At 38.2% G+C, this 26,692-nt stretch overlaps 1 protein-coding gene across 1 annotated transcript; it reads left to right on the top strand.

Annotated features, from left to right (window-relative positions):
• The first annotated feature begins 385 nt into the window (after positions 1-385).
• Positions 386-24,323, top strand: LOC122740399 (zinc finger protein 501-like). Its single transcript, XM_043982531.1, has 6 exons — positions 386-1,044; positions 1,465-1,862; positions 3,570-3,661; positions 9,172-9,298; positions 9,670-9,765; positions 18,004-24,323. Exons 2-6 carry the CDS (start codon positions 1,829-1,831, stop codon positions 19,230-19,232), a joined length of 1,578 nt encoding a protein of 525 aa, XP_043838466.1. The 5' UTR covers positions 386-1,044; positions 1,465-1,828; the 3' UTR covers positions 19,233-24,323.
• Positions 24,324-26,692: the final 2,369 nt, after the last annotated feature.

The raw sequence follows: 26,692 nt of genomic DNA on the forward strand, positions 1-26,692 counted from the left end.
GTTTTCTCTGTCTCTGTGTCTCTGTCTCTCTCTGTCTCTCTCTCCCCCATTATTCCTATATTAGGCGAATCTGTGATGATAATGCCACCGGAAAATAGTTTAAGGCTGCATCTCTGATATGACCTTTCTTTGAACTTTACTCCATCAATCTTGGGGGTTGTTTGAGAACTCTAGACTTAACATTTTTTCATTGGAAAAAGTGTATCTAGTCATTGCCACAATCTCGCGATTATTTAGAACCAAAGATAGGACAATAGTGACTAGACCATAATTCATATGAAAAAGACCTGAGGGTTTTAATAAACCAAATGCTCTCAAATTAGGAGACTAAAATGTTACATTTTGTACAAAGGAGGGAGGTGTCAAGAAAGGTGATAGTACAGAAATACGATACAGACAATGTTGATTGGATCGTAAGGACCTGTGTTCAAATCTTCTCTCTGATACTGCTTGTGGGACCTTGGGAACAGCACAGAACCTCCCTGAGCTTCAATTCCCTCTTCTGTAGAATGAGTGGGTTGGACCAGATGGCCTCGGAGGTTCCTTCCAGCCCATAATCTATGATTACCCCACGTGATATCATAACGGAGGCGGTGTCACATACTACAGAGAGGCCAGGGAGGATGACAGAAAAAAGGCTATGGGATTCGATGATTTATCCATTTTAGTTGATTGACGTGATTGCTCAGTATGCTGAAGGAGACAGCACCTCCAGACTACAATTCCCAGAATCCTTCGAACAGCAGTTTATCCCTGGACCAGGCTTCATTTCCCACAAACCCACCGACAAAACCCCTTTGGGTCCGAGCCGGGGGGATCTTCAAACCTTTTCGGGACTGGACGGCGGCTCCCGGCGTCCTCTAGGAAACGTAGTCCGGGCCGGTGACAGGTGGCGGCGCAGGCGCAGGCGAAGTCTCGGGTGGGCCTGGACTTGCAGCCCTTTTGTTTTCCCGCCCGCTCCTAGCGTCTGTTCTTGCTCCGGGACCTGCGTCCCTCGCGCCTGTTGCGCTCAGGCCGGCCAGAGCCCCGAGGCCCGGAGGGAGGGTGAGAGCCCGACGGGAGGCGGGGGCTCCTCGTCCCGGCCCGCGGAGCCGCCGGAGCTAGTGCGGGGCCTCCTCGGGACACGCCGGCGGGAAGGGGGCTGTGTGTGTGTGTGTGTGTGTGTGTGTGTGTGTGTGTGTGTGTGTGTGTGTGTTCGCGCGCGCGCCAGGTGAGGGACGGTGTTTCTGTCTGTCGGTCTACAAGCATTTTTCAGGCTCCTCAGGTGTGCGGTGCCTTGGCAAAAGCAGGCCTGGCCTTGAGAGCACTCTCCGTGTGTGCGAGGGGGAGGAGGAGGGAGTGTGTAAATAAATCCCTACGTGCCCAGAGCCTCTAGACTGTCACGAGGCTGGGTGGGGGAGGCGACAGCCTTGGGTGTGAGTGCCTGTGGCGGGTTTCTCCAACCGAGCCTCTTTGTGTTTCCAGGCAGGACCCGGAGGGGCGGACGGCCCCTGTCAGCTCCTGGTAGTTGACAGCTGCGCCCCCTGCCCCGCCCCTCCTCGGGGCAGCTGAGCCCCAAAGAAGAAGCGCTGTTTTTGGTTCGAGTGGACTCGAACCCTCCTCCCCCAGCACGCGTGACCGCTTCTGGGCCATAGGAAGTTCAGATCCCCCGGTTCCACGCCCCCTGCCCCCTCTCCCCTCTCTCCTCTCCCAGGGCTTAGGTCTGCTAGCTGGCCTCGGCCAAGGAGCTGGGCCTGGAGCTGTTGGTGCTGAAGTAAGGCCTGGTCATTCTTCCAGGACTCCAGGAGTCTTCATTTCCTGGAAACAGCTGGGAAAGCAAGAGGTGACCATGAAGGGCTTGGCCCAGGCGCTTGGGGAGAGAGGTGAGAATTTACAAGAAGGGATGTGGGAGTTCTTGGGAAGGAATAGACTCAGGGAAGGGATCAATACTCGTGGCTGATTGCCACTCTTTCCTTCTTTTACATTACTCACACTTGTATATCCTAGCTCCTTGGTATTTTATCAGTTCTTAGTTGGTACCACTGTCACCTCTGTCCCTAAACTCCAGAGCCACTTCTGCTCTAGCTGTGGAAAAATCTTTTTAAAAGTTACTTCTTGGCTTTTTGCTTAAGATCAAATGAAAAATACTTATTTCCCCCTTTATCCAGTTGAGAGAAGATTATGGATTTTAAAAAAAGGAGCATTTACTAAAAAATAGAAGAATTAGAAAACAAAAACCTGGTACAGAAAGTCACTGAAATGGATGTACAGTGTGCACCTTTTTGGACCCAAATCGAATTAAAGTTTTGCCTGAGAGTTGGCAGTCTCAATTTTAAGTATGTACTTGTATCTGATTCATTGCTTTGGAGTACTCGACCTAGCTCTACCCTTTAGACATCCTATGATTCAAGAGTCTGGGTTAGGAGATAATATCTCAAGTGTATGGTAAAATGTACTATTAATTAATTATGGGGGGAAAGGGCATTATAGTCATTATATATGTATATGTCTACTTTTTTTTTTGCCAGACCTGTAATTTCATGGATGTAGGAAATTCCCTGTTTTGTAAATTCTTTCTGGAGATGTAGATTGGCAGTCTATCTGTAACTTATAGTCTTAAAAAAGTTGCCTGGAGCATTGAGATGCAGCAGCTCTACTTTTTGTAGAATCCATGGAGTAGAGACCATTCTCTTTTGCCCACTCCTATGAGAGGGTACATTCCAATCACCTTACTTTCTTTTAACTCTTATTTCCTAAGGCTTATTCTGTTTGTATAATGGAAACCTGAGACTCAGGTTAAATTAAATGTTCAACATTGCATAAGTTATTTAGCAACAGGATTAGGAGAAGTAGAAAGAGCATTAGAACAACTGCTTGACTAAGAGAGGACATGGGCTCAAAAAGCCAGGCTTTTCTGTTTACTAGCTTTGAGATGTTGAACAAGTTGTAATTACTTAACTGTAATGTGATGAAGTTGTCTTTCATGATCTCTAAGGTCCCCTATAACTATGCTTGTCATCCTATGACTTTAGTTTTTTAGTCTTTCCATATTACTCCTTTGATAGTTAAATTAATTTACATTTGATAGAATGTAAGCTCTAGGAGAGCAGGGACTGTTTGAATATTTTGTCTTTGGATCCCAGCACCTAGGACAGTGCCAGGCACATGTAGGATGCTTAACAGATACTTCTGGATTGCTTGATTGATTTGATATAGGAGCTCCCAGTTCTCAGAAGAATTCAACAAGATTCTTCACACATTCTTTGTATCAGGTAGAGGGATTAGAGTAATTTTTTGCATTAAATGAGACAACGAGGCATAGAGATACATATTCTGTATCACAAAGCAGATGGTGACAAAGCTGTGAATTAAAACTATGTGCCCTTACTCCCAGATTAGGTAGATTTATATGCCCTGGAACATGCTAGAAATACATGAATATTATTAGCTTTTTCTGATCCTAGACATGGATGTGGCTAAGGTTCTCTTGGACCTACTTCTAAGGAGTGTGGTGGTTACATTAAAATAGAATGTGATAATTTCTGCATTTTGGAAGAATTTTGTATTCATGGTTCCCTTTTCTTTGCCAGAGCTCCCTATTCAAGATTTTGTCTCTCTCCAAGAGAAGCCCACAGAGGAGCTGGGAAGGTTGATATCTGACCTGTCAAGAGCCAGAGCCCAGGTGAGTTGAGGGTTTCTTTTCCTTATCCTAGGAATTCTGGGGTTCCAGAAAGTAAAAACATTTTCTTTCCTTGTCCTGAGCAAAATCGTATCCAGGTACAAGAGCCCAAGTTGTGCTCCTCCAGGAGATTAGAATATTCTTGTTCAATAGAGAATTTTTCTAATTAACATAGTACCTTTGTTCTCTTTTTTCTGTCTAATATCCCCTCATGTATTCAACAGATTTTGCAAGTCTGCTGTGTGTATAGTAGCATGCTGAAGCCAGTGATTGAAGCAAAAGAAGTATAGGAAGAAATAGTCTTTGCCCCAAAGGAACTTGTAGTTTCATTGAGTTTATGTTAGGTTGGATGGCATCTGAGAACTCTTTTAATGTTATTTCACATGAACTCTTCATTCTAGTCAATCCAGTTTTCTTATTGGTCACTACAGATGGCATTCAGCAAGGCCCCAAGCATCTTGATGTTCTTACTCAGAATACTTTCTGTGACATCCTTTCCAATTACTCAAATTGAGGATTTCAAACATCCTGAAGATCACCTCAAATCCTGCACCTTTCAGGAAATTTTCTCTACCCATTTGAGCTCATTCTGACTGACTTCTTTCCCACTTCTCTGAATTCATACTATTTTCTGTTTAAACCAGTCATTTTTGGCTTTTTATATTTCCCTCTTTTTAAAAAAACTTCATATGTAGAAAAAGACTAATTATAATTCTTGTTACTTCATGTGCAAAGTAGAACAAAGACTGAAAAATGAATTTAAAAAAGTCTTTTACAAGCTTTTCAAAGAGTGGTTAGCCAGCTTCTGCTTGAAGACTTCTAGGATAGGAAAACCCTTCCATTCCATTTTCCTTTTAAATTTTCTTTCTTTTATTACATTTTGAGTTCTGAGCTGTTTTTCTCCCTCCCTTCCTAACCCTTCAGAAAAGAAAGCCAACATTTTATGAAATTATATATGTGAAACTGTACACTACATATTTCCATATATCAGTTCTTTCTCTGAAAGTGGATAACATCTTTCATCATTGGTCCTTTGTAGTCAATTTGAATATTTATATGACTCAGAATAACTTAATTATTCAAAATTATTCTTTGAACAATATTGCTGTTACTGTATACAATGATCTCTTGATTCTACTTGTTTCACTCTTCATTATTTCATAAAAGTCTTTCCATGTTTTTCTAAAATCAACCTGCTCATCATTGCTTACAGTACAGTAGTATTCCAATGAGGGTTAAGTGACTTGCCCAGGGTCATACAGCTAGTAAGTGTCAAGTGTCTGAGGCCAGATTTGAATGCAGGTCTTCCTGAATCCAGGGCTAGTGCTTTATCCACTGCACCACCTAGCTGCTCCCTAGTATAGTAGTATTCTCTACCTCGTTTCTTCCCCTCTTATGTTTTTCATCATCCACACAGCTACCAAATTTTATTCCTAAAGAAAAGCTTCAGCTGTGTAACTCCTCTGCTAGGTCACTTCCAGTGGTTCCCTATTGGTTGGTTGGTTGGTTGTTGTCCTTCATACTCGAAGACCAAAATAACATCACTATGTTAGAGTCAAGTTACAGTGTGTCCCAAGTTAAAGTGTGTCCTACTGTGGCTGATCAGACCAATATGAGCTAGGAATGCTCTACCATAGTTTGAGCACAAGTAGTCCATGTGAACATTTGCATATCTCATATTTCTTTTGAGCTACTTCAATTCTGCTTTGCTTTGAGGGCATGTCATGCTGGGTGGCTCTGTGCCAGTGTCTCCCATGACATGCAATCAATTCCATAGTTCTTTTTTTTTTGTGTGTGTGTATTTCTGTGGGGCAATGAGGGTTAAATGACTTGCCCAGGGTCACACAGCTAGTAAGTGTCAAGTATCTGAGGCTGGATCCGAACTCAGGTCCCTCTGAATCCAGGGCAGGTATAAAGTATCCACTGTGCCACCTAGCTGCCCTCCATAGTTCTTAAGTGTCTTTGTAGTACTTCTTCTGACCACCATGTGAATGCTTGCCTTATGTGAGTTCTCCATAAAATAGTCTTTTAGGCAAGCATACATTTGGCATTCACATGTGGCTAGCTCATTGGAGTTGTGCTTTCTGCAGTAGCGTTTGAACACTTAGCATTTCAGTGTTGGATACCTTATCCTGTCAGGTGATCTTCAGAATCTTCCCAAGACAATTCCTGAGACAAGCAGTTCAGTTTCCTACCATGACACTGGTATAGTGTTCAGGTTTCACAGGCATACAACAATGAAGTCAATACAAAGGTTCTGTAGACCTTCAGTTTGGTCAGCAGCCTAATACCTCTTCTCTCCCACACTTTACTTTGGAGCCTCCCTAACACTGACCTGGCTCTGACAATGCGTGAGTCAACCTCATTGTCAATGTGTATATCCCTAGATAGTATATTGCCAAGGTAAGTGAACTTATTCACAGTATTCAGAACTTCTCCATTTGCTGTAACTAGTCGTTCCATGTATGAATGGTGTGTTCCTGGAGAGGTGGGCTGAATGCCACCATAGTGTTCTCAACAGACTATCATCAATCAATGTTGAAGCCATTGACCATTTATTTCAGGTTGAAGTCAATCCCTCTCTAGCCAAATTTCCAAATGGAGAAGAGGTTTTGAATGCCATTAGGCACCTCTCCTGGGACAAAACACCTGGTTCTGTCCTTTGAGTATGAAGGACATCAACCAACCAACCAGCTGAAATTTACAAGGTCAGGGGTCCATTGCTCATATGAAAGCTGACTGAACTTTTCTGAGTTATATGGCAAGAGTAGGTTATCTACTAGGAGTTTAAGGATGCCTTCATTGTCCACCTTTATAAAGGTAAAGGAAATAGATTGTCCTGTGACAATCCCAGGGGGTCTCCCTTTCTTAGTCGTTGCTGCTAAGATTCTTGCCAGAGTCCTCTTTGTTAGGTTGATCCTTCACCTGGAAGATGGTCATCTAGCTGAGAGCCAGTGTGGCTTCAGAAAGGGTTAAAGGAATGGTGGATATGGTGTTTGCTGCATGACAACTCCAGGAGAAACACCAGGAGCAGACCAGAAGTCTGTCCACAACATTTGTCGATTTGTCCAAGGCCTTTGATACTGTCATTTGTTAGGGCTTATGGACTTGCACCACCAGTGGGGTGAAACAAGGCTGTGTGCTTGCTCCCATGCTTTTTAGCATGACGTTTTCAGCTATGTTGTCAATGAGGATGCACACAGAATCAAAGTCAGCTACCACACTGATGGTCAGTTATTTAACCTGAATAGGCTACAAGCCAAGACTAAAGTGGAGGGAGAATTGGTATATGATTTTTTTGTTCTCAGATGCTTTGTGCATTCAATGCAGCCTTTGAAGCTGAGATGCAACAGAGTATGGATTGATTTTCTGCTGGTTGTGCTAATTTTGGCCTAACAACACCAAGAAAACACAGGTTCCCTATTACTTCTAAAATAAAATGTAGATTTTTCTGTTTGGCAGTTAAAGTCCTTTCCCACCTGTTTCCAGCCTACTTTCCAGCCTTGTTATGTTATTCCCCATCATGTATTCAATGTTTCAACTCAACTAGCCTTCTTAATGTTTCTATCTTTTTTTGGGGGGGGTCACTTTCAGTTTTGTTTTTATATTAAATATATTTATAGATTTCTTTTGTTTTGTGAGAGTTCCTTTTTTTAACAAGATAAGATGGTAAAGTAACATGAATAATACAGTGACTTCATGTGAAAGTGTATGCATTAGTATTACCTTCCAACCTTCTTTCTTTAAATGAACAGAAATCTATTTTTCTTCTTCCCACCCCTACCTTGTTGGGAAAAAAAGACAAGAAATAACCAAATTTCTTGAAAAAAATGTGCATAATCAAGCAAAACAAATTACCCAGCGTCTCTAAACAAAAATATACATATCTAATTCTCCATTTTAAATTCATCACCTCTCTGTAATGGATAGCATGTCTCACCATTGGTTCTCTGGAATCATATATTGATCATATTTCTTACAGCTTTCAGAGTTTATTTTTTATAGTGTTATTGTCATTGTATAAACTTTTCTCCTGGTTCTGCTCATTTCGTTTTTTTTTCAGTTTATAAAAATCCTCAATATTGTTCATATTCAGGATACTGATGTTATTGTAAAAATTAATCTGGTTCTACTTGTTTAATTCTGCATCAATTCATATAAGTTTGTTTTTGTTTTGGCCAGGCAGTGAGGGTTAAGTGACTTGCCTAGGGTTACACAGCTAGTAAGTGTCAAGTGTCTGAGGCCAGATTTGAACTCAGGTCCTCCTGAATGCAGGGCCAGTGTTTTATCTACTGTGCCACCTAGCTGCCCCTCATATAAGTTTTTTCATGTCTTTTTGAAATCATATATTTTCTCATTTCTTATAAAACATAATTCATATACCACAACTTATTTAACCATTCCTTAATTGTATGTTTTCTTAGTTTCTAGTTGTTTACCATCACAAAGAGAGCTGCTATATTTTTGTATGTAGTGGACATTTCCCTCATTCTTTGATCTCTTTTGAGGATTGCACAGGCTTTCCTTTTTTTTCTTTAATTTAAAAATTTTTAATTTATTTATTTTTGTGGGGCAATGAGGGTTAAGTGACTAGCCCAGGGTCACACAGCAAGTGTCAAATATCTGAGACTGGATTTGAACTCAGGCCCTCCTGAAACCAGGGCTGGTGCTTTATATGCACAGGCTTTCTTGAAAGCCTAGAAATATGTTCCCTCCCTACCTTTACCTCTTTAAGTCTTTAGTTTCCTTTAAAGCTCAGCTCAAATTCCTGACTCCTCAGAAATTAGTCTCCCTGCTTCCCTACCTTTAAATTTTTTAGTATACTAGTGTATTTGTATGTGCATATGTCAATCCTAATTTAAAAAAATGAAATTATCCTTATCATTGCCAGAATTTCTATAATGCTTACTATGTGCTAGGCACTGTGCTAAGTGACTTACAAATATTACTTCAGGAAAATCGTAAGTATATTTAAAACAAATTTTAGGAATCAATAGTTTTTTTTTATCAATAGAGATTTTAAAATGCTGGATTTTCTTGTTTCATGAAGCCTCCAGGTATTTCAGGAACTCACAGTCCAAATACCCACTTATTATATCCATTAAGATAGTTGTACAAAAAGAAAAACACGTACAAATGTGTACTTATAACAGTCACCCCTGAGATACAGATCCTTATGTTAAAAAATCAGAACTAAAACATAATCAGAGTCAAAGAATTTGAATATTGGAAGGGCCTTATTGGCCTCTAGTGTGACCTATATATAAGGGGAATCCCTACTATAACATATCATTCAAGTAGTTATCCAGTTTCTATTTGAAGAACTCCACCTCAGAAGGCCTCATTCCTTTTTTTGAACAGTTCTAATTATTAAAGTTTTTCCTGACATCAAGTCTAAGTTGACCACTTTACAACTTCTACCTATTGCTTCTGGTTCTTCCCTCTGGATCTCCTCAATTCTCCTCAAGACTCTTTTGGGAGATGATTGAATAGAAATGTCTTTGATATTTCAGGAGTCATTGACTTTCAAGGATGTTGCAGTGAACTTTACCCGGGAGGAGTGGAGGCACCTGGACCTTGGTCAGAGGGATCTATACAGGGAGGTTATGCTGGAGAACTATAGGAACCTAGTCTCATTGGGTAAGATATCTATTTAATATTCAAAAATTGTAAATGAAGTATATTTATGTCTCCAATTGTTAAAATGTATGAAACTTCTAAAATGCTTGCTGAATTTAGGCCTGAGTTAACAAAATTAAAGGTTCTCTTTTGGGCACAGAATAGAATGTTTATTACCTTTGGTCAGATCATGATATTGTTTTGGTTAACAGATGAAAAGTGTTTATTATATGGAAATTAAAATGGGAAGCTACTTTGTATGTCTGTGATGTTTTAGCTCTTTTATTCCTCAGCATCCTTAAGAAGAAGAAGAAGAAACTGGAAATGAACTCTGGGATTATTCTTTGTTCCAAAGTGAACATCCAATTTCTGTGTCTTTCTTTTTTGAGCAGGGCATCACATTTCCAAACCAAATATGATTTCCCAGTTAGAAAAAGGAAAAGAGCCATGGATGGTAGAGAGTGGAACCTCAAGATGCACTTGTTCAAGTAAGTGGAAAATTAAAAAAAAAAGAAAGAAATCTCAGGGAAATGGGAGAGAGGATAGGTAAACCATAAGTGGTGTAATATTGAAAATGTTGATTGGGTTATTCTCAAAGCCTTTCATAGGCCTGTGGAAATGATTGGTGTCATTTACCACATTCTGCCAGAGCCCTGGACTTCACCCCAAAGTATCATAGATGCTTAGAGTTGGGAGTCATCTTAGAAGTCACTTTAATTCTCTACCCAATGCAAGAATCTCTCCTGTAATATCCCTGACAAGTGAACACTTCCAGGGACAAAGATCTCACTCCTTTGCCTATTCCATTTTAATTACTGGATAATTCTTTATATTGTGTTGAAATCTTCTTCCCTATAGTTTCCATTCTGATCTCCTTTTACTATATATAAAAATGTCAGCCTAATCCTTCTTCCACATAATAGCCCTTCACATTTTTGAAGATAATTTATGGGGAGAATGATAGCCTTTTCCTTATCTATGCTTCTTTAATACTTTCCTCTGGTATCAGAAGAGGTGTTACTTATCTTCTTTAAACTGAACTCTTCCTGTAATTTTGCATCCCTTCTTACCTTCTTGACCTTCTGATTTTTTTCTCATTCTCTGTCATCTTCCTTCTTTCCATGTTGACAGTTCTTTCTTTTCTTTCATTGCTTTCACTGCTGATCTCAATCTTATAGCTTTTCCCTAAAGGCTTTCATTTCTATTCTCTTCTTAACCCCCTCCACATGGCTTTCCCCCATACTTCCCACAATAGGTATTTTAAATGTCTTCACTGATTTTCTTCTTGCAGAAGTGATCACCTTTTTTGAGTCTTCATGTGCCTTTTATTTGACATGTTGAACACTGTTTTGGAACCTTTCTTTCTTTGTGCAATAAGGCACTTTCTTGTAGTTGGGTTAGAACCTTTTGGCATGGAGGTCTTCAGGTAATGGGAAGTACTTGATCAGTGAGAACCACACCCACTAATCAACAAATATTAACAGCTGGTAGCTTTCTAGCAAAATATGTTTTGGGGTTTAGGGATTTGCAGCTGTTAATTGAGAGGTAGTATGGCATTATTAATTTCAAGTCAAGAAGGAGCAAAGGTACTGGCATCATGTAACAGCTGGAACTACACTTTCTTTAGGTTCTGTCAAAGCATATTAGATCTGTTTTAATCAGTGTCTTGTTTTGGCAGGGTCTGACATTGGTAATGTCATTGTTGTGCTCCTCCCCTTCACTCTTTCTTACCTCTTCCCAGCATGCTGGAAAGGGTATTTTGCAGAGTACAGACTGTGTATGATTCTGTAGCTGAGATGCTTGTGCAGAACTTTGGACCCGGAGAAGCCCTACCACTGCAATGTCTTGGATCCTTTCCTCAGCTGACCCTTTGTGAGTTTTTGTGTCTACCTCTGGGTCAGCAGCTCTGGTGTTGGTACTCAGGAAATCTATTGTATCCTTTTCCTGGGACACATGGGGACCCTTTGGGGGGAGGCCTTTTCTAATTTGTCTCTTTCTTTGGGTGGTTGGAAGATGCCAGAGAATTGGTTTGAGTTGGTCAGGTTGGAATGGGCAATGGGTACTAGGTTAGGCTAATTTTGGTGGCATCTGAGAATATGTCTGTGGGTCTAACCTGGATAAAAAGAAAGTCCCTCCTCGTGTACTTCTGTAGTCTCTTCTTACCGCTGTCTCTTATCCTTTCCCTTTCGTCTTTTTTTTTTTTTTCAGATTTCTGATTTTAGGCATCTTTTAAGGCTTTATCACTAGCTTTCCATTTAGCTTTCTCTACAGAGACAAAGGATGGCTTCAATGGTTCCTTTTGTGCTGATAACTCAAAGATACATTTCTGTCTTGACTATCTCACCTATATTTCAGGCTTATCTTTAAAATTACTTATAAGACATTTTTACTTGGGTTCTTATTGTCTCCTGAAACTGAACACATGAAAAATTGAACTTATATTTATGTCCCAGCTCCATTTTCAAGTTTTATATTTCTGACTAGGGGTACCACTAGAAAAGTCTTAAAATGGAATTAATTTTGAATACTCCCTGTCTTTTGTCCTTTTTGTTCTATCTGTTTCAAGTCCTTTTGTTTTCTTCCTTTGAAATATTCCCTAAGCTTTATCTCTTACTGTCCATTCAGCCACCAACCTTATAGGCATGGTCCATATCACTTCATAACTTAATGAAATTCTTATTTGACCTCCCCAACAATTCCCTTTTGTTCTGCTAACAGACCTAAATGACTTCCATGCCAGCACAAATAATGTAGTTATTATTTTGCAAATCTGTAAAGATTATACAGAAAAAATAACAGAAACACCATCTCTGTGCCCCAGACTGACTGGGAATCTCTCAGGTACAAAATCAGCTGAGACAATAGCTTTTTAGAATTGAGGAGTAAAGGGCAGAATGCATGTTGAGGAATCTGTACCTTGTTACCTAATCCAAAAATTTACAGTGCCTTCTTGTTGGAGAGGCAGCATGGCATAGTGGCTACGACTCTGGATTTGGCATCAGGAAAACCTGTGTTCAAATCCTTCCTCAGACATTTGCTAGCTATATGAACCTGGGTGAATCATTCTCTGTGCCTCAGTTTCCTCATCTTTAAAATTTGGATTTGGACTATGACTTGTAAAGTTCATTCCTGCTCTAAATCTTTTTTTTTTTTTTTTTTTTTTTTTTTTTGCGGGGCAATGGGGCTTAAGTGACTTGCCCAAGGTCACACAGCTAGTAAGTGTCAAGTGTCTGAGGCCGGATTTGAACTCAAGAACTCCTGAATCCAGGGCCGGTGCTTTATCCACTGCACCACCTAGCCGCCCCTCCTGCTCTAAATCTTTGAATCTATTGTCAGTTTTTCCATTTAAATTGTATTTTGCTTCATTGTCCCCCAAACAACCTTTATTCCTTTAAGTATTATCATCTTCTCTAGAAGCCATGTGTCTCTTCCTAAAATACCTTCTTCCTTTCTGCCTATCCAAATTATTTCCATCCTTTAATGCCTACCTAAGTTCTACTTCCTCCATGAAACTTGGCTTGATTCTTTTATTTTCTGAGCTTCTAGAGCAGCTGTAGTACATACGATATAATATAAGGTTCTTAATGACTTTATCTTATACTTTAATTCTTTGTCCAAGCCATGATAATAGGGGAACTCCTTATACTTCATGCTAATTGAAACCCATTCATGCCTTCTCACTTTTGTGATTATTGCCCATATCATTTCACAAATTCATTTCAATTCCATATCCATTCACTAAGCAGTGCTGAGGATATACTGACAAAAATGAAACTGTCAATGCTGTCAAGGATCTTTGAAAAAAGGGTTCAGCATGTATGTACATAAAGTACAGGAAAATTGAGAGAGAGGAGAGAGGAGAGAGAGGAGAGAGGAGAGAGAGAGAAAGAGAGAAAGAGAGAGAGAAACTACCTACTAGGGAGAATCAGGAAAAGTTTTATAGAGGAAGTAGCACCTTAGGTGAACCGTGAAGGAAGGATTTTGAGAGACGGGGGAGGGAATACATTCTAGGAGTGAAGGATTGTGAAAATGAAAAGTGGCGGGAGATGGCCTAACAAGTACAGGGAGTGGCTGGTGGTCCAGTAAAGTTGGAATATAGTATTTGTGAAGAGGAGTGTTATGAAATCATACTGAACTACTTGAACAGGGATGGTTTTTAATTTCATTGGTTTCTCCTGTGCTTAGGACAATACTTAGTGATTGCTCAATAAATGCTTGGTGATTGACTGACTGAATGTGACAGGAATGGTAGGTAGAAGCCAGGTTGTAGGAATCCTTAAGTGCTAGGCTAAGGAGTCTATATTTAATCCCATAGACAGTGGGGAGCCAGTAAATATTTTTGAGAACAGAAAAGGATGATATGGTGATACTTGTGCCTTAGTTAAATTATTTTGGCAAATATGAGAAAGTTAAACTAGAGGCAGGAGAACATGGAATCAGGGAAACCATTTAGGAGGATATTACATTAATTTGGGTGAGTCATGATGAGGGTCTGAACTAGGGTCGTAGCTATAGAAGTGGAGAATGCTATGTAGGTAGAGCTGACAAATCTTGGCAACTGATTAGAATAGGAAGGGAAGAGTCACAGCTGAGATAATGAATGTGAGTGATTTGGATAATAGTGGTTTCCTCAATAGAAACAAGGAAAGTTAAAGTAGGAGAAGGCTGTTTGGGACACATTGAGTTTGAGATGCCTATGGGGTATGTTGGAGGAGTTGTCAAGTAGGCAGCGGATAACATAACGGGAGTTCAGTATAGTGTTAGATAGATTAGGATAATTTACAAAGAGATGTCAATTGAATCCATTGGAGTTGAAATCTTCAGGGGAGTTTGTATAGAGAAAAAAAGAGGGACTAGGACAGAGCCCTGAAGAACTCCAGCACTAAGGATGCAGTGATGATTGAGGAAAGAAGGACGGGTTGACAGGTAGGAAGAGAATCAGGAAAGAGAATTTCATGAAAGTGGAAGGAACAGAATGTTTAGGAGGGTGGGGTGGTCAGCAAAATAAAAAACTTCAGAGAAGTCAAGTTAGTTGAGTTAATGGCTTTACACTTTATGCTGGAGACCTAGATATTTTATTATTTCATAGTTTTCATTGTAGCACTCAGCTTTTCTCTTTGGCATCCCTTGCTTTCACTACATGACTGACCACCTCCCTCTTCTAGTCATAGAAATGATATTAATATGGTATTATTAATTATATAATGGTTAATATGTTATATACACTATATATCCTATAATCTCATATATCTAATTTTTTATGTATGTTAGTCTTTAACGAACATTCATTTTCTTCTAGGAACTAAGAATCTAGTTGGAAATTTAAGACAGATTTAAATATACATATTTAAACATGAACAATATTAAGGCAACAGTACAAGAGAATATTATATGATTGGTTGACAAAATAGTTGATATAATCAATCAGGAAGCATTTCTTAAGCATTTTCTTTGAGCCAAGTACTGTACTATGTTGTGGGGCTGCAGAGGTAGACAAAAACAGTTCCTGATTCCAAGGAGCCTGTCTAATAGGGTAGAAAAGATGTACATAAGGTATACTTTAATAGGTATGTGAACATACATGAAGAGTGGATGGAAGGCAACTTAGATAGAAAAGCTTTAGCTGCTGGGGGGACTGGAAAAGGCCTCCAGGAGGAGGTGACAGTTGAGCTGAAAAGCTAGAGATTCTAAGAGGCATAAGTTAGAAGGGAAAATAACCATTGCAAAGGCTGGGAGATGGGAGATAGAGTGTCATGTTTGAGGAATAGCAAATAGGCCAGGATTACTAGACAGAAGATTGTGTAGAGAAGACTGAGGTGTAAAAAGACTAAAAAGATAGGAAAGGGTCAGGTTGTGGACAAAGCACTTTATATTTGATTGGATTAATAGGAACCTACTGGTTTTGTCAGGGGTGGAAGTAAGAGGTATGTGTGGCATGGTTAGAACTCTATTTTAGGAAAATCACTTTGGGAGCTGTGGATTGGAGTGGGAAGAGACTTGATGCAAGGAGACCAATTAAGATTATTGCAGTAATATAGGTCAGAGGTAGTAAGGATGTGAATTATGAAGATGGCTATATGAGTTATTGTGAAGGAAGAAAGGATAAAGATATAGTAACTAATTGGATATGTGGGCTGAATGAGGGTGAGGAGTCAAGGATGATACAGACCTGGAGGTTGTGAGAATGGGAAGATGGTAATGCCCTTGGCAATAATAGGAGAGTTTAGAAGAAGGTTTTGAAGAAAAGATGATTTTATTTTGGATATATTTAAGATGCTCACGGGACATCTACTTAAAATGTTAGTGATGCAGAACTAGAGCTCAGAAGAGAAACCAGGACTGGATATAAAAATCTGAGAATCTTAATATGAATCATTCAAGGGGATTAATTTAAGAGGTATTTTTGAATGCCTTCTGTGTTCAAAAGCTTTTGCTACATTCTATGGGCAATATAAAGAAGAATAATATATAACCCTTGCCCTCATGGAGCCTGCAGTCTATTACAAGTAATCAGATGTGAACAGATATAGCTATCATACAAGACATAACATTAAAACAAAAGGGAAATCTATGGATTAAATTGGGTGTAGAGGGATTTTTGTTTGTTTGTAGAACTTATGCTGAATACCAAAGGGTGTTTATAATTTGAACAGTTGAAGAGGAAGGGAAGAACATGTTTCAAGTCAGGAGTCAGGAGTGATAGGAGGATCATTAGAATACCGATTTTACTAGAGTGTAGAATACTTGTGGAAGAATGGAATATAAATTTCAGTAGGTATTTGGAGGCTTTGTTTTGTAATGTCCACAGGCTGAGCACAGTGGACACCATCTTTTAGCCTTTAAAGGTTTTCCAAAGAGACATGACATTATGCTGTAGTAGAAAGAATGTTGGATTGGGAATCAGGAGACACCAGGGCTGAAATTCTACTCTGAAATTTACAAGTTGTATAACCATGTTTCAGTTTTTTCATTTGTGAAATGGGATTATTAATAGCCCAGCGTTATTTCAAAGATCAAGCAAAAAAAGAATATAAAATGCTTTGCAAACCTATATAAATATAACTATATAAATGTGAATTATTGAGGTTAGATTTTGGGGGGCAAGGATGGCAGTTGGTAATTGTCAGTCATGGTCAAGTGGGGATCACACTAGTAAAGATTTATATAGGCCTCTAGGACCAGCAAACCAGGCTTAGTTAGAAATTGACTAAATATTTGAAAATGAAGTTAAAATGGAGGTTAGGAATTTTGGTACTAACGATTAGACAAAATGTCTCTTAGTAGTTAGAGCAGGTGAGTGTCCTCATTCCAGGAAGTATAAGAGAACAAGAACAAAATACTATTGATTAAAATGCAAAAGTGAGCCTGACTCTGGGGCAAATATGGTTTGTGCATTGACTCCTTTGTAGTTCTTGATAGATATAGATGACTCTGGTCCTTTAGATTGACATAGAAATTATTTGTGGAGGTCAGGATAATTACAGTAGTAGATGGGCTCTGGCTGTGTTTAGCCAGTCTATGAGCATTTATTAAATACTTGCTATATGTCAGGTACTCTGCTAAGTGCTGGATATAAAACTTCCAAAGAGATAATTCTTGCCCACATGATGCTCACTTTCTGCTAGGATGGGTATAGGAGTTATGGGAGTATTTTTACAAACATGAAATTGTTTTTTATTAAAGATTACTTTGGTAGTGGTATTGTATAGGTTCATTTGGAGGAGACAGGTGACTGGTGACAGGAAGACTAATTAGAAGCCTTTTACAATTTAATTCACTAAACACTTATTAAGACTTTAGTAATAATGAATAAGTTTGTGTAGCACTTTAATATTTACAGAACATTTTCCTCACCATAATCCAGTGAGGTAGTTAAAAAATTACTTTCATTTTGCAGATGAGGAAACTAAGACTGAGTTGTTCCATGATCACATAATTAGTAAATGTCTGAGGCAGGATATTTACTGAGTATAAGGGACTGTGTTATAGTCTGGCCTAAAATAGCTTATTTATGTAGTGTTTTATAATTTAAAAAATAATTTTCCTTAGATCAGAGGTTTATAACCTTTTCTGAGTCATAGACCCTTTGGGTAGTCTGGTGAAACCTTTGGACTCCTCAGAATAATGTTCTGAAGTGCATAAAATAAAATATATAGGATTACAAAGGAAACTATGTTGAAATATAATTAGAAATATATTTTTTTAAAAGTTCACAGACCCCATACTATTATATTTAATATTTACAAAACCCAGTGAAGTACAGTCTGTAGGTAAGTAATACAGTTGTTACAGTTGAGTAAATTTATGTTCACAGAGATGCAGTTACTTTTCTGGAATTATATAGCTAGCTACTGAGTTGTTTGACTCCAAAATAGGTGTTCTTGCCATTGTATCTTAGTGAGATGATAATGAATTGAGGATTTGATGCCAGACTACCACCTTTAATCTTGGTCCTCCTCCTTGATATTTTCTACGAGCCACATCCTCTGTGCTTAAAGATGGTCACTCATCATATCAACCAGTATGGTTTGGTGAATTCTTTATGTTCATCTTTCACATTGCATCAGTCCTACCTATAATCACTTCTATTTCTCTTTATAGCTACTCCTTTCCCTTTCTTTCCCCAGAATTTTAAAGAACTTTTTACAAAGTGCAAAAACCCAAATATGCCTTGTACTTATTATCTGTTTTATTTTTCCATTCTCATTGCATTTCATTTCTTTCAGACAGGGCAACTAGGCCTGAAGCCAAAGATTCAACTCCAAAGGAAGGCATTTCCAAAGAGAACTCACGCCAGGAAGGAATCACCACGAGTGGTCTCTGTTCTTCCATATTAGGAAAAACCTGGGAATGTGGTAGCCAGTCATATTGTCAACAGGGAATCCAGGAAAGGCAAGTGAAACAAGTGGAAGTTACTCAGAAGAAAAATCTCACTGAGAAGAGACCCCCTAAATCTAATAAATTTCGAGTAAGCTATAGTCTGAACTCTGCCACTGCTTCTCAGGAAGTTTCTATAGGAGAGAAATGTCATAAATGTGACATGTGTAGAAAGAGCTTCAAAGAGAATTCTGGCCTAATTAAACATAAGAGAATTTGTTCAGGGAAGAAACGCTTTGAATGTAATGAATGTGATAAAGCTTTCAGCCAGCGTGCACACCTTATTCAACATCAGAGAATTCATACTGGAGAGAGACCATATGAATGTAATGAATGTGGTAAAGCTTTTAGACGGACTATAGACCTTACTCAGCATCAGAGAATTCATACTGGAGAAAAGCCCTACGAATGTAATCTATGTGAGAGAGCTTTCAGCCAGCGTGCACACCTTATTCAACATCAGAGAATCCATACTGGAGAGAGACCCTATGAATGCAGTGAATGTTCGAAAGCCTTTAGCTGGAGTACACACCTTACTGAACATCAGAAAATTCATACAGGAGAGAAGCCCTATGAATGTAATGAATGTGGGAAAGCATTCCGAAAAAGTACAGACCTTAATCGACATCAAAGAATTCATACTGGAGAGAAACCCTATGAATGTAATGAATGTGAGAAAGCTTTCAGCCAGCGTGCACATCTTACTCAACATCAGAGGATTCATACTGGTGAGAAACCCTATGAATGCAATGAATGTGGGAAAACCTTCAGATGGAGTACACACCTTACTCAACATCAGCGAATCCATACTGGAGAAAAACCATATGAATGCAATGAATGTGGGAAAACTTTCCGTCGGAGTACTGAACTTACTCAACATCAAAGAATTCATACTGGAGAGAAGCCATATAAATGTAATGAATGTGAGAAAGCCTTCAGCTGTAGGACACACCTTATTCACCATAAAAGTACTCATAGTGGAGAGAAACCATATGAATGCAATGAATGTGGTAAAACCTTCAACCGTAGCTCATCTCTTACTCAACATCAGAGAATCCATACTGGAGAGGAACCTTAACTATATGGTGAATGTGGAAAAACTTATGAAAGATGATCTGTCACATTAGAAAATTCACATATGGTGAGTGTTAGAATATAGGCATCTGATATTTATATGCTTTTAAGAATAAAAAAATAACATGACCAGCCAACCCATCATAAAAAAGAAGATAACATGCTAGAACATAAAAAGTATGCCATATTTCAGGTCAGAAACTCAAGGTTTGACTTCTTTGGCTTTCTTGACCCTGCAGCTCATGATGATATTTTATCCCGACCCTTCCATCCCATTTTTTTTCCTGCTTACCTATAATTATATTTAACACTGCCTGAATCCCTGACTTCAACTTTTGTTGTTTCTGTGTGGTGTGATTCCTCTCTTCCCCTAGTTTTACCTTTTGACTGATTATTTAACTTTCACTTAATTATTGCTTATCCTGGTTCTGGTGCCTAACTCACTCTTCCAGTACTTTTTTTTTTTACTGATGCAAGCCTGACTGTTAAGACTTGTCTTGCTAGAGTTGGCTGACTGAATATAACAGAAACAGTATTTATGAAAATATGGGAAAACTTTCAGCCAGCATAACTTACTGAATATCAGAATACCAGAGAGAAATATAAGCAAACGGAATATATGAAAGGGCTTCAGAATCAGCTCAGCATTTGAAAAATGTTATTGTGTTCATATTGGAGAGAATTCCTGTGAAGATAATGAATGTTTGGAACCCTTTTGCCAGAGTACACACCTTACTCAACATCAGGTAATTTATACTGGTGAGGAATCCTATGCATACAATGAATAAAAGTCTTCAATTGTAATTTAGCCCTCATCTCACACTGGAGATTTCACAACGGAGAGTAACTATGGTAAAGTTACTGAATGAAGGGAAATCTTTCAAGCTCATCTATTAGTTCGATAACCTGCAGTCAAGATTTCAGTTTCTCACCCATTAACTCTGATTTTATTTGGTATATTTGAAAGTATGCGCTCAGCTCTTACCTTAAACAACCAGCTTAGGTAAGTTCACAGAAGACCTTCACCAGAAAATTGACTACCAGGTGAAAAATCAATTTGGTCACAAAACTCATGAAAGCTAAGTGTAGAAGAATTGCAGACTGCATTGTTGGAATCATGGATCTGTGAAATATTGATGTATTTGAAAGACAGAAGTGTTTTTTCCCTTTTAAATATTTTTCCCTTAAATATAAATTGGCTGCTACTAGCTAGCAATAGAATTTTACAAATCAGAGTGTGCTGGTCTGTTTACTCAGAACAACCATTTAAGTACAAGATTTCTGGAAAATATAGGAATCTGATTGCTAAAGTAACTAAAGCTTTTGCAACAAAGAAAACAGTGGGACTTAAAACTTTTTGGAGCAAAGGAACTGAACAGTTTGTTTTTATGTTTATGGCAGATTCCCTTACTGGAAAACTGAAATGATTTAAGTTTAGTATTTCACATGAAATCAATGTTATAATGTAGGGTTGGGAATCAAGATTCCTGACCAGGTGACTTGTCCAAAGTTTTTTTATAGAAATGATTACAAATACTATATTTAATCAATTATAAATGCTATAGATGCATGATAAGTTTTCTAAAGTGTATATAAATTGTTAAATAGGCAACTCAGTAATGTATCATCCAAAATTGTATTTGATATGAAATTTTATTTTTGTTTAGACCTTTGATTTCATTAATGTGAAGAACTCCCCATGTAGAATCTAACCCTAATGATGCAGATCAACAACTTGTTTTTAACTTGGAGTCATAGATAAGTACCTGAGAAATTGAGAGAGCAGGTGATTTGTTCATGGTCACATAGCTATTATGTTCCGGAGGCAGGTCTTGAATTTAAATCATTTGGACTCCAAGGCCAGCCACTCTTATCTATTACTTCTTACTGTTTCTCAGGCTTCTTTATTATTCTTATCTTATTTTATATGACAATAAATCAGAAGGTGAAGGAACACTTTCCCTAGGGTCATGAAATTCAGAAGGACTTCTTTTTGGGCTATTTTCACAGGTGCTTCACAAGGCTTTTGGGAAAACAAGAAGTTTTTGAAGACTTTTTGAGAAACTGATTCAGAAACTTATTTTTCTATCCTTTTTTATTCACTGCAAATTTTCTTCTTTTAACAAGCATAGGAATTTAAGTGAGAGCATGTCATAATGGAAAGAGTTTGCATCAAAGTTGGAGAACTCCGAATTAAACTCATGCCTCTAGAAGATGGAGGCTATGTAATCCTGGGCAAATTACCTAGCCTCTCTGTGCCCTATGCAACATTTTAAGATTATAAGTTACAGAGATGATCAGTGCCAATCATCAGTAGAAGAAATCTCTCCTAGGGAGCACCTTATGTTGATGAAATCACTGGTCCCTTCACATCCCAGGCATTTGAGACCAAATTAGTTATTTTAATTTGAAAGCAAGATGGTTTCCTGTAATTCAAGGTACCATCTCATTAATAATTAACTTAGTTAATTAATCTTTTTTTGGTCATGCCTTACTAGTGGAATGAATGGATGGGCATGATTGAAGGCATCTCACAAACAGAAAAGTGATAAGAAAACAGTGCTTCTTATGGTTGCATATGAACCCTACAGAAATTGCCGTTTTCTTCCCAACCCTCCCCTTTCCCCCATTTTTATTACATATGTGGTACATTTGTGTGGTTTAATGTGTCTGGAATAGTTTAGTTCATTTACCCATGTTAATGCCTTTCCTTTTTACTGATTTTGATTATAGATTGTTCTCTTTATATTGTTGATATATCACCCTTGGTTTGTTTGTAGACTTGCCTTTTGGAGTGTTATTCCTTTTGGGCTGTGATAACCTTTTTTGCTTTATCCATTTCACTTCCCCATTCTCCTTAGTGAGATGGAAGGAACACGCTTCTAATCCTAGGGCTATCAGCAGATACAGAGAAATGGATGAAATGTATCACCACACTTCAGGCACAGGTAGATTGAATATGATTAGAAAATGGCAGCTTGTAAGGAAAGGTGATAGTGCTGAAGGAAGATACTCAGTTGTAGAAACTGTTGGAATAGTTCTCCCAACCCTGTAAATTTCTTAGATAAATTTTCATAGTTCTAGTATAAAATTTCTGGGTTTCTGACTTTGATGAATTTATATCTGAAAACCAGCTTGTGAGATGTCTTCACGGATCACCCAAAGATGGAATTTCTGAGATTTACATGATTCACTCATATGGACTGCTAAATATTATTGATGATACTAGCCAGCTACCTGTTAGCACACCTTCATTGTTTATGGCTGAAATTGAATATATAAAGTCACTTTGAGACCTAAGACTGACACTTAACAAATTTTCATAAATGCCTGAGGGGTTGGATTGTAGATGGAATATGCTATTACTTTCAGGATAGTGAGCTAAGACTTTTGAGTATAGTGAAGATACTATGATGGACCAAATTAGGGAAGGCTTATTAATAAACTCAATTCAGACAAACTTGTTTTCACCAAAAGTCACAATTCTCCAAGGCCTGCTTATAGAGAGAAGCCTGCTTTTACCCTAAGCCCTATGCCATTTCTTATGTCCAAGGTACAAGAATTTCCTCTACTAATGCTGAATTTGGAAATGCATTTAGGTAGACCTGTGGCCCAATTGAGTTGTGTGAAGTAGAAAAATAAACTAGAAGGGAAATGATTCTCATTCTGTTAGATGCTGGGGTACCATCAGCTCATCTTATTCTAGGGCCCATAAGATTAGGAGCTGGAGGTCAGTGGAAGTGCTTTATTGTAAAAGATCTTACCCAAACCTCTATCATTAGGTGTGCTTAATCAATCACATGTTTCCCAGTCAAGCAAATATTCTCCAAACACTGGGTTACACAACTACACTAGCTACAGATTCAAGGTCTTGAGGCAAATTCAGGGACCTTAGGCTAGTCTAATGCTAGGGAATCCTGAGCCAACTCCAAGGTAAACTTAAGACACTTAGGGCCATAGATAAGTGGGTGGGTGACCCTTCTTGGTTTTCCTAGTGCCTGACACACTTATTTTCCTGGTAACTAACTAGCTTAATCACAAAGAAAACTACTGAAGTTTCCAAATGGGAGAACACAAAGAAATGCTAGTCCTAAATCTAGTGAACTCTCCCCAATGCCTGATCATGCTCAGAATCTGGTGGCCATAATTTATTAAGTCATGTATTTTTGGGGAGAACTTGGCAGATGACTTTTAGCTTAAAATTCAGCAGCCAGCACTGCTATGGTATGATCCCATTGGCTACAAAGAATAGTTCTCCTTTGGTTGATCCTCATCCAGATCTCTAGAAATAATAAATATTTAGAGGCATAATCTACCCCTTGCATTTTGAAACCCTGGCCATATGTCAGATCTATAATTGTCGTAGGTTTGGTTCTAGAAATCCAAATTGTAAAGAGCTATACTTATGACCCAATTCAGATATCCTTTTGAAGTTTTTCATTAAACTCCAGAGATTTAGGTGAACTTTTCACCTCACCTAAATAAGACGTATAATATTTGTGAAGTGGAAAAATGGGGAATTTTGGTTTTCTAATTATTTCCAGGTCTTTTATACAATTATAATTTAAAACTGATTCCCAATCTGGTGGACCAGCTAGGGCAGGCCACACTTCAGAAACAAGGACAAGAACAAAGACAAGAACAACAAATCGCTTAATCTGGCCTGCACATACCAGGGTAACAATTCCAGACCTGCTTTCTCTAATTTCTTTAATCACCCACTACCTTTTTCACTCTATAATGAACTTGGCATATTTCGTTTGGCATGTTTGTACCATGACCTACCTGACCTGACCAGGGAATGACAATATTGGAATCCAGCACTATATATTCTGCTGACTACAGCTAGTTCATGACTGAGTAAAGCACTTATGAAGAATATAGAAAAATGCCTGTTCGGTCTGACTGAACCAAAATCTAGGAGTCATGTCTTAGGGAACTAAAGAGTTAGGATAGGAGCTTAGAAGATGGATGCAGTTGGAATATTGAACACTAGGAAGAACCTTGAACAATTTGCACATTGTGGGAAGCTTTACTGGAGATTCATCATAGGATTTTCTTTCTTGATTTCCACTCAACCATGAAAAAAAAATCATTAAAAGAACAGGTAGATTTCTCTCTCTTTTTTTTCTTTTTAGGATACATTGGTCATTTGTTAATTTATTTTTATTTTTTTATTTTTTATTTATTTTATTTTTTTAGTGAGGCAGTTGGGGTTAAGTGACTTGCCCAGGGTCACCCAGCTAGTAAGTGTTAAGTGTCTGAGGCCAGATTTGAACTCAGGTACTCCTGACTCCATGGCCGGTGCTTTATCCACTGCGCCACCTAGCTGCCCCTTTTTTTAATAATTTATTTTTTTTTAATTTATTTTATTTACATTGGTCATTTGTGCTGGAGGTAGGTGCTTCCAGTGTAGCCATCAGTCACCCTCTCTTGCTTGGTCCATGGGGACTTAAATTTTTAAAATTAATTTTAATTTTTATTTAAAAAATTTTATTTATTAAATTTTTTTTTTGCATTTTTCTAACCATAAGCTCTCTATAGCAAAGCACAATTATGTAATCTAAGAAAGACACTATTCATTTTTTTGCAGAAATGGATTTATTTTGTGTGACTAGGCAAGTTAAAAGCAGTTAGGTGACACTGGAGATAGAGTCGGGAAGACCTTAAAGTGTTATATAAATGTAAGGCTACATACAATCATCATTTTTTTCCTTTTTAAAAAAAATATTTTATCTTTCTTCAATTACATGTAAAAACAATATTTATTTTTAAAACTTTGAGTTCCAAATTCCTTTCCCTCCTTCCCACCCTACTCCCATCCTCCCCAATGAGAAGGCAAGCAATTTGATATAGGCTATACATGTGTAGTCATGCAAAACATTTCCATATTAGTGACATAGTAAAAGAAAACATGGACAAAAAATTCAAGTAAAATAAAGTAAAAAAAAATATATTTTTGTCTATTCAGACACCATCAGTTCATTTTTCTGGGGATGGATAGCATTTTTCATCATAAGTCCTTCAGAATTCTCTTGGATCCTTGTACTGCTCAGAATAGCTGAGTCATTCACAGCTGAACATCTTACTATATTGCTGTTACTTTGCATACAGTACATTTCACTTTGCATCAGCTCATGTAAGTCCAGGTTTTTCTGAGAGCATCTTGCTCATCATTTCTTATAGTACAATAGTATTCCATCATAATCACACTACAATTTGTTCAACCATTCTCCAGTTGATGGGCATCCTGGAAGAAACTATTCATGATAAATTTTTTTTTTATTTGGTGTCACTACCTGGAGGAAGTGTGACATTCTGGCATGGAGTCTAACTTGAAAACTGATAATTCCCTAAACTGAGCAAAATTGGTGAGCTCTGTCTTTCAGGGAAGAAGCATGGTACAGTGGCAAGAACATTGGCTCTGGAATCACGACCAATTTCCACATCTTGCCTCTTATACTTACTATTGTAACCTTGGGAAAGTCACTTGAGCTTCCTAGCTATCAGTTTTCTTATCTACATAATGAAGGGGTTAAACAAGATGGCCTCTGGCCCCTTTCCAGTTCTAAGTCTCTGATCCTACATATTCCTTTTGTTTCCAAATTCATTTCGTCTCTAGATGACACAAAGTGTAAAGGTTAAGACAGTTTTTTGATTGTGCTGTGTTTCAGGATATGGCCCTGATATACAAGCCTGGAGGCTACTTGGGCCCCTGAATAACTGACCATTACTAATTCCTGGTAGACCAACAATTGAATCCACTTACATCCTATCCCTATGCTAGACCTAAAGGATTTATCCTATCTTCAATCCCTCCAACTTCTAATTTGTGCATTTCATTAAAATTCTGAAGACAACCATGCTTTACCTTCAGTCTTAAGTGAATGAAGACATGAAATTCAAGATCCAGGAGATCATAGATTAGAAAAAAAGATCTCCAAAAGCAACAAGATCCCCTGTTCAAAGTCATCAAACATCTGGTCACACTCTATGAGGTCTTCATCATGGACAAGTTATACTTTGTAATTGCCTTTTGTGGTATCTCCCTAAGATACTCCAGGTGCAAGTACTTATTGTTAATCAAGAAACAATGCAATTACTGTTACTTCACATCTGAAAAGGGAGTAAATGTTCTACCTGCCCATGGCTGAACTTTATAAGAATAATGTGTAATCTCCCAATGCCTTGTGTATGACCCTGGGCAAGTAACTGGTATTCAGTATGAGTACCTATAAAGAGAGTTAAACAGGATGTTCTATGGAAATTCTATGACTTCTAGAAACTTTTATTAAGGACCAACACTTTAAGGGATAATTTTAGGAAATTCCAGAGGGTTTGAAACCTGAAGAGTCATGAAGAAAGAATCAATTTCCCATTGACCAGTATTTGAATACCTTCATATACATCCTGGTCCTTGAAAATTAGGTTCCTGATTTTCATATCTCCTGCCTCTAACTTGCC

The sequence above is a fragment of the Dromiciops gliroides genome, chromosome 2, assembly GCF_019393635.1.
Source record: "Dromiciops gliroides isolate mDroGli1 chromosome 2, mDroGli1.pri, whole genome shotgun sequence".
NCBI classification, from domain to species: Eukaryota; Metazoa; Chordata; class Mammalia; order Microbiotheria; family Microbiotheriidae; genus Dromiciops; species Dromiciops gliroides.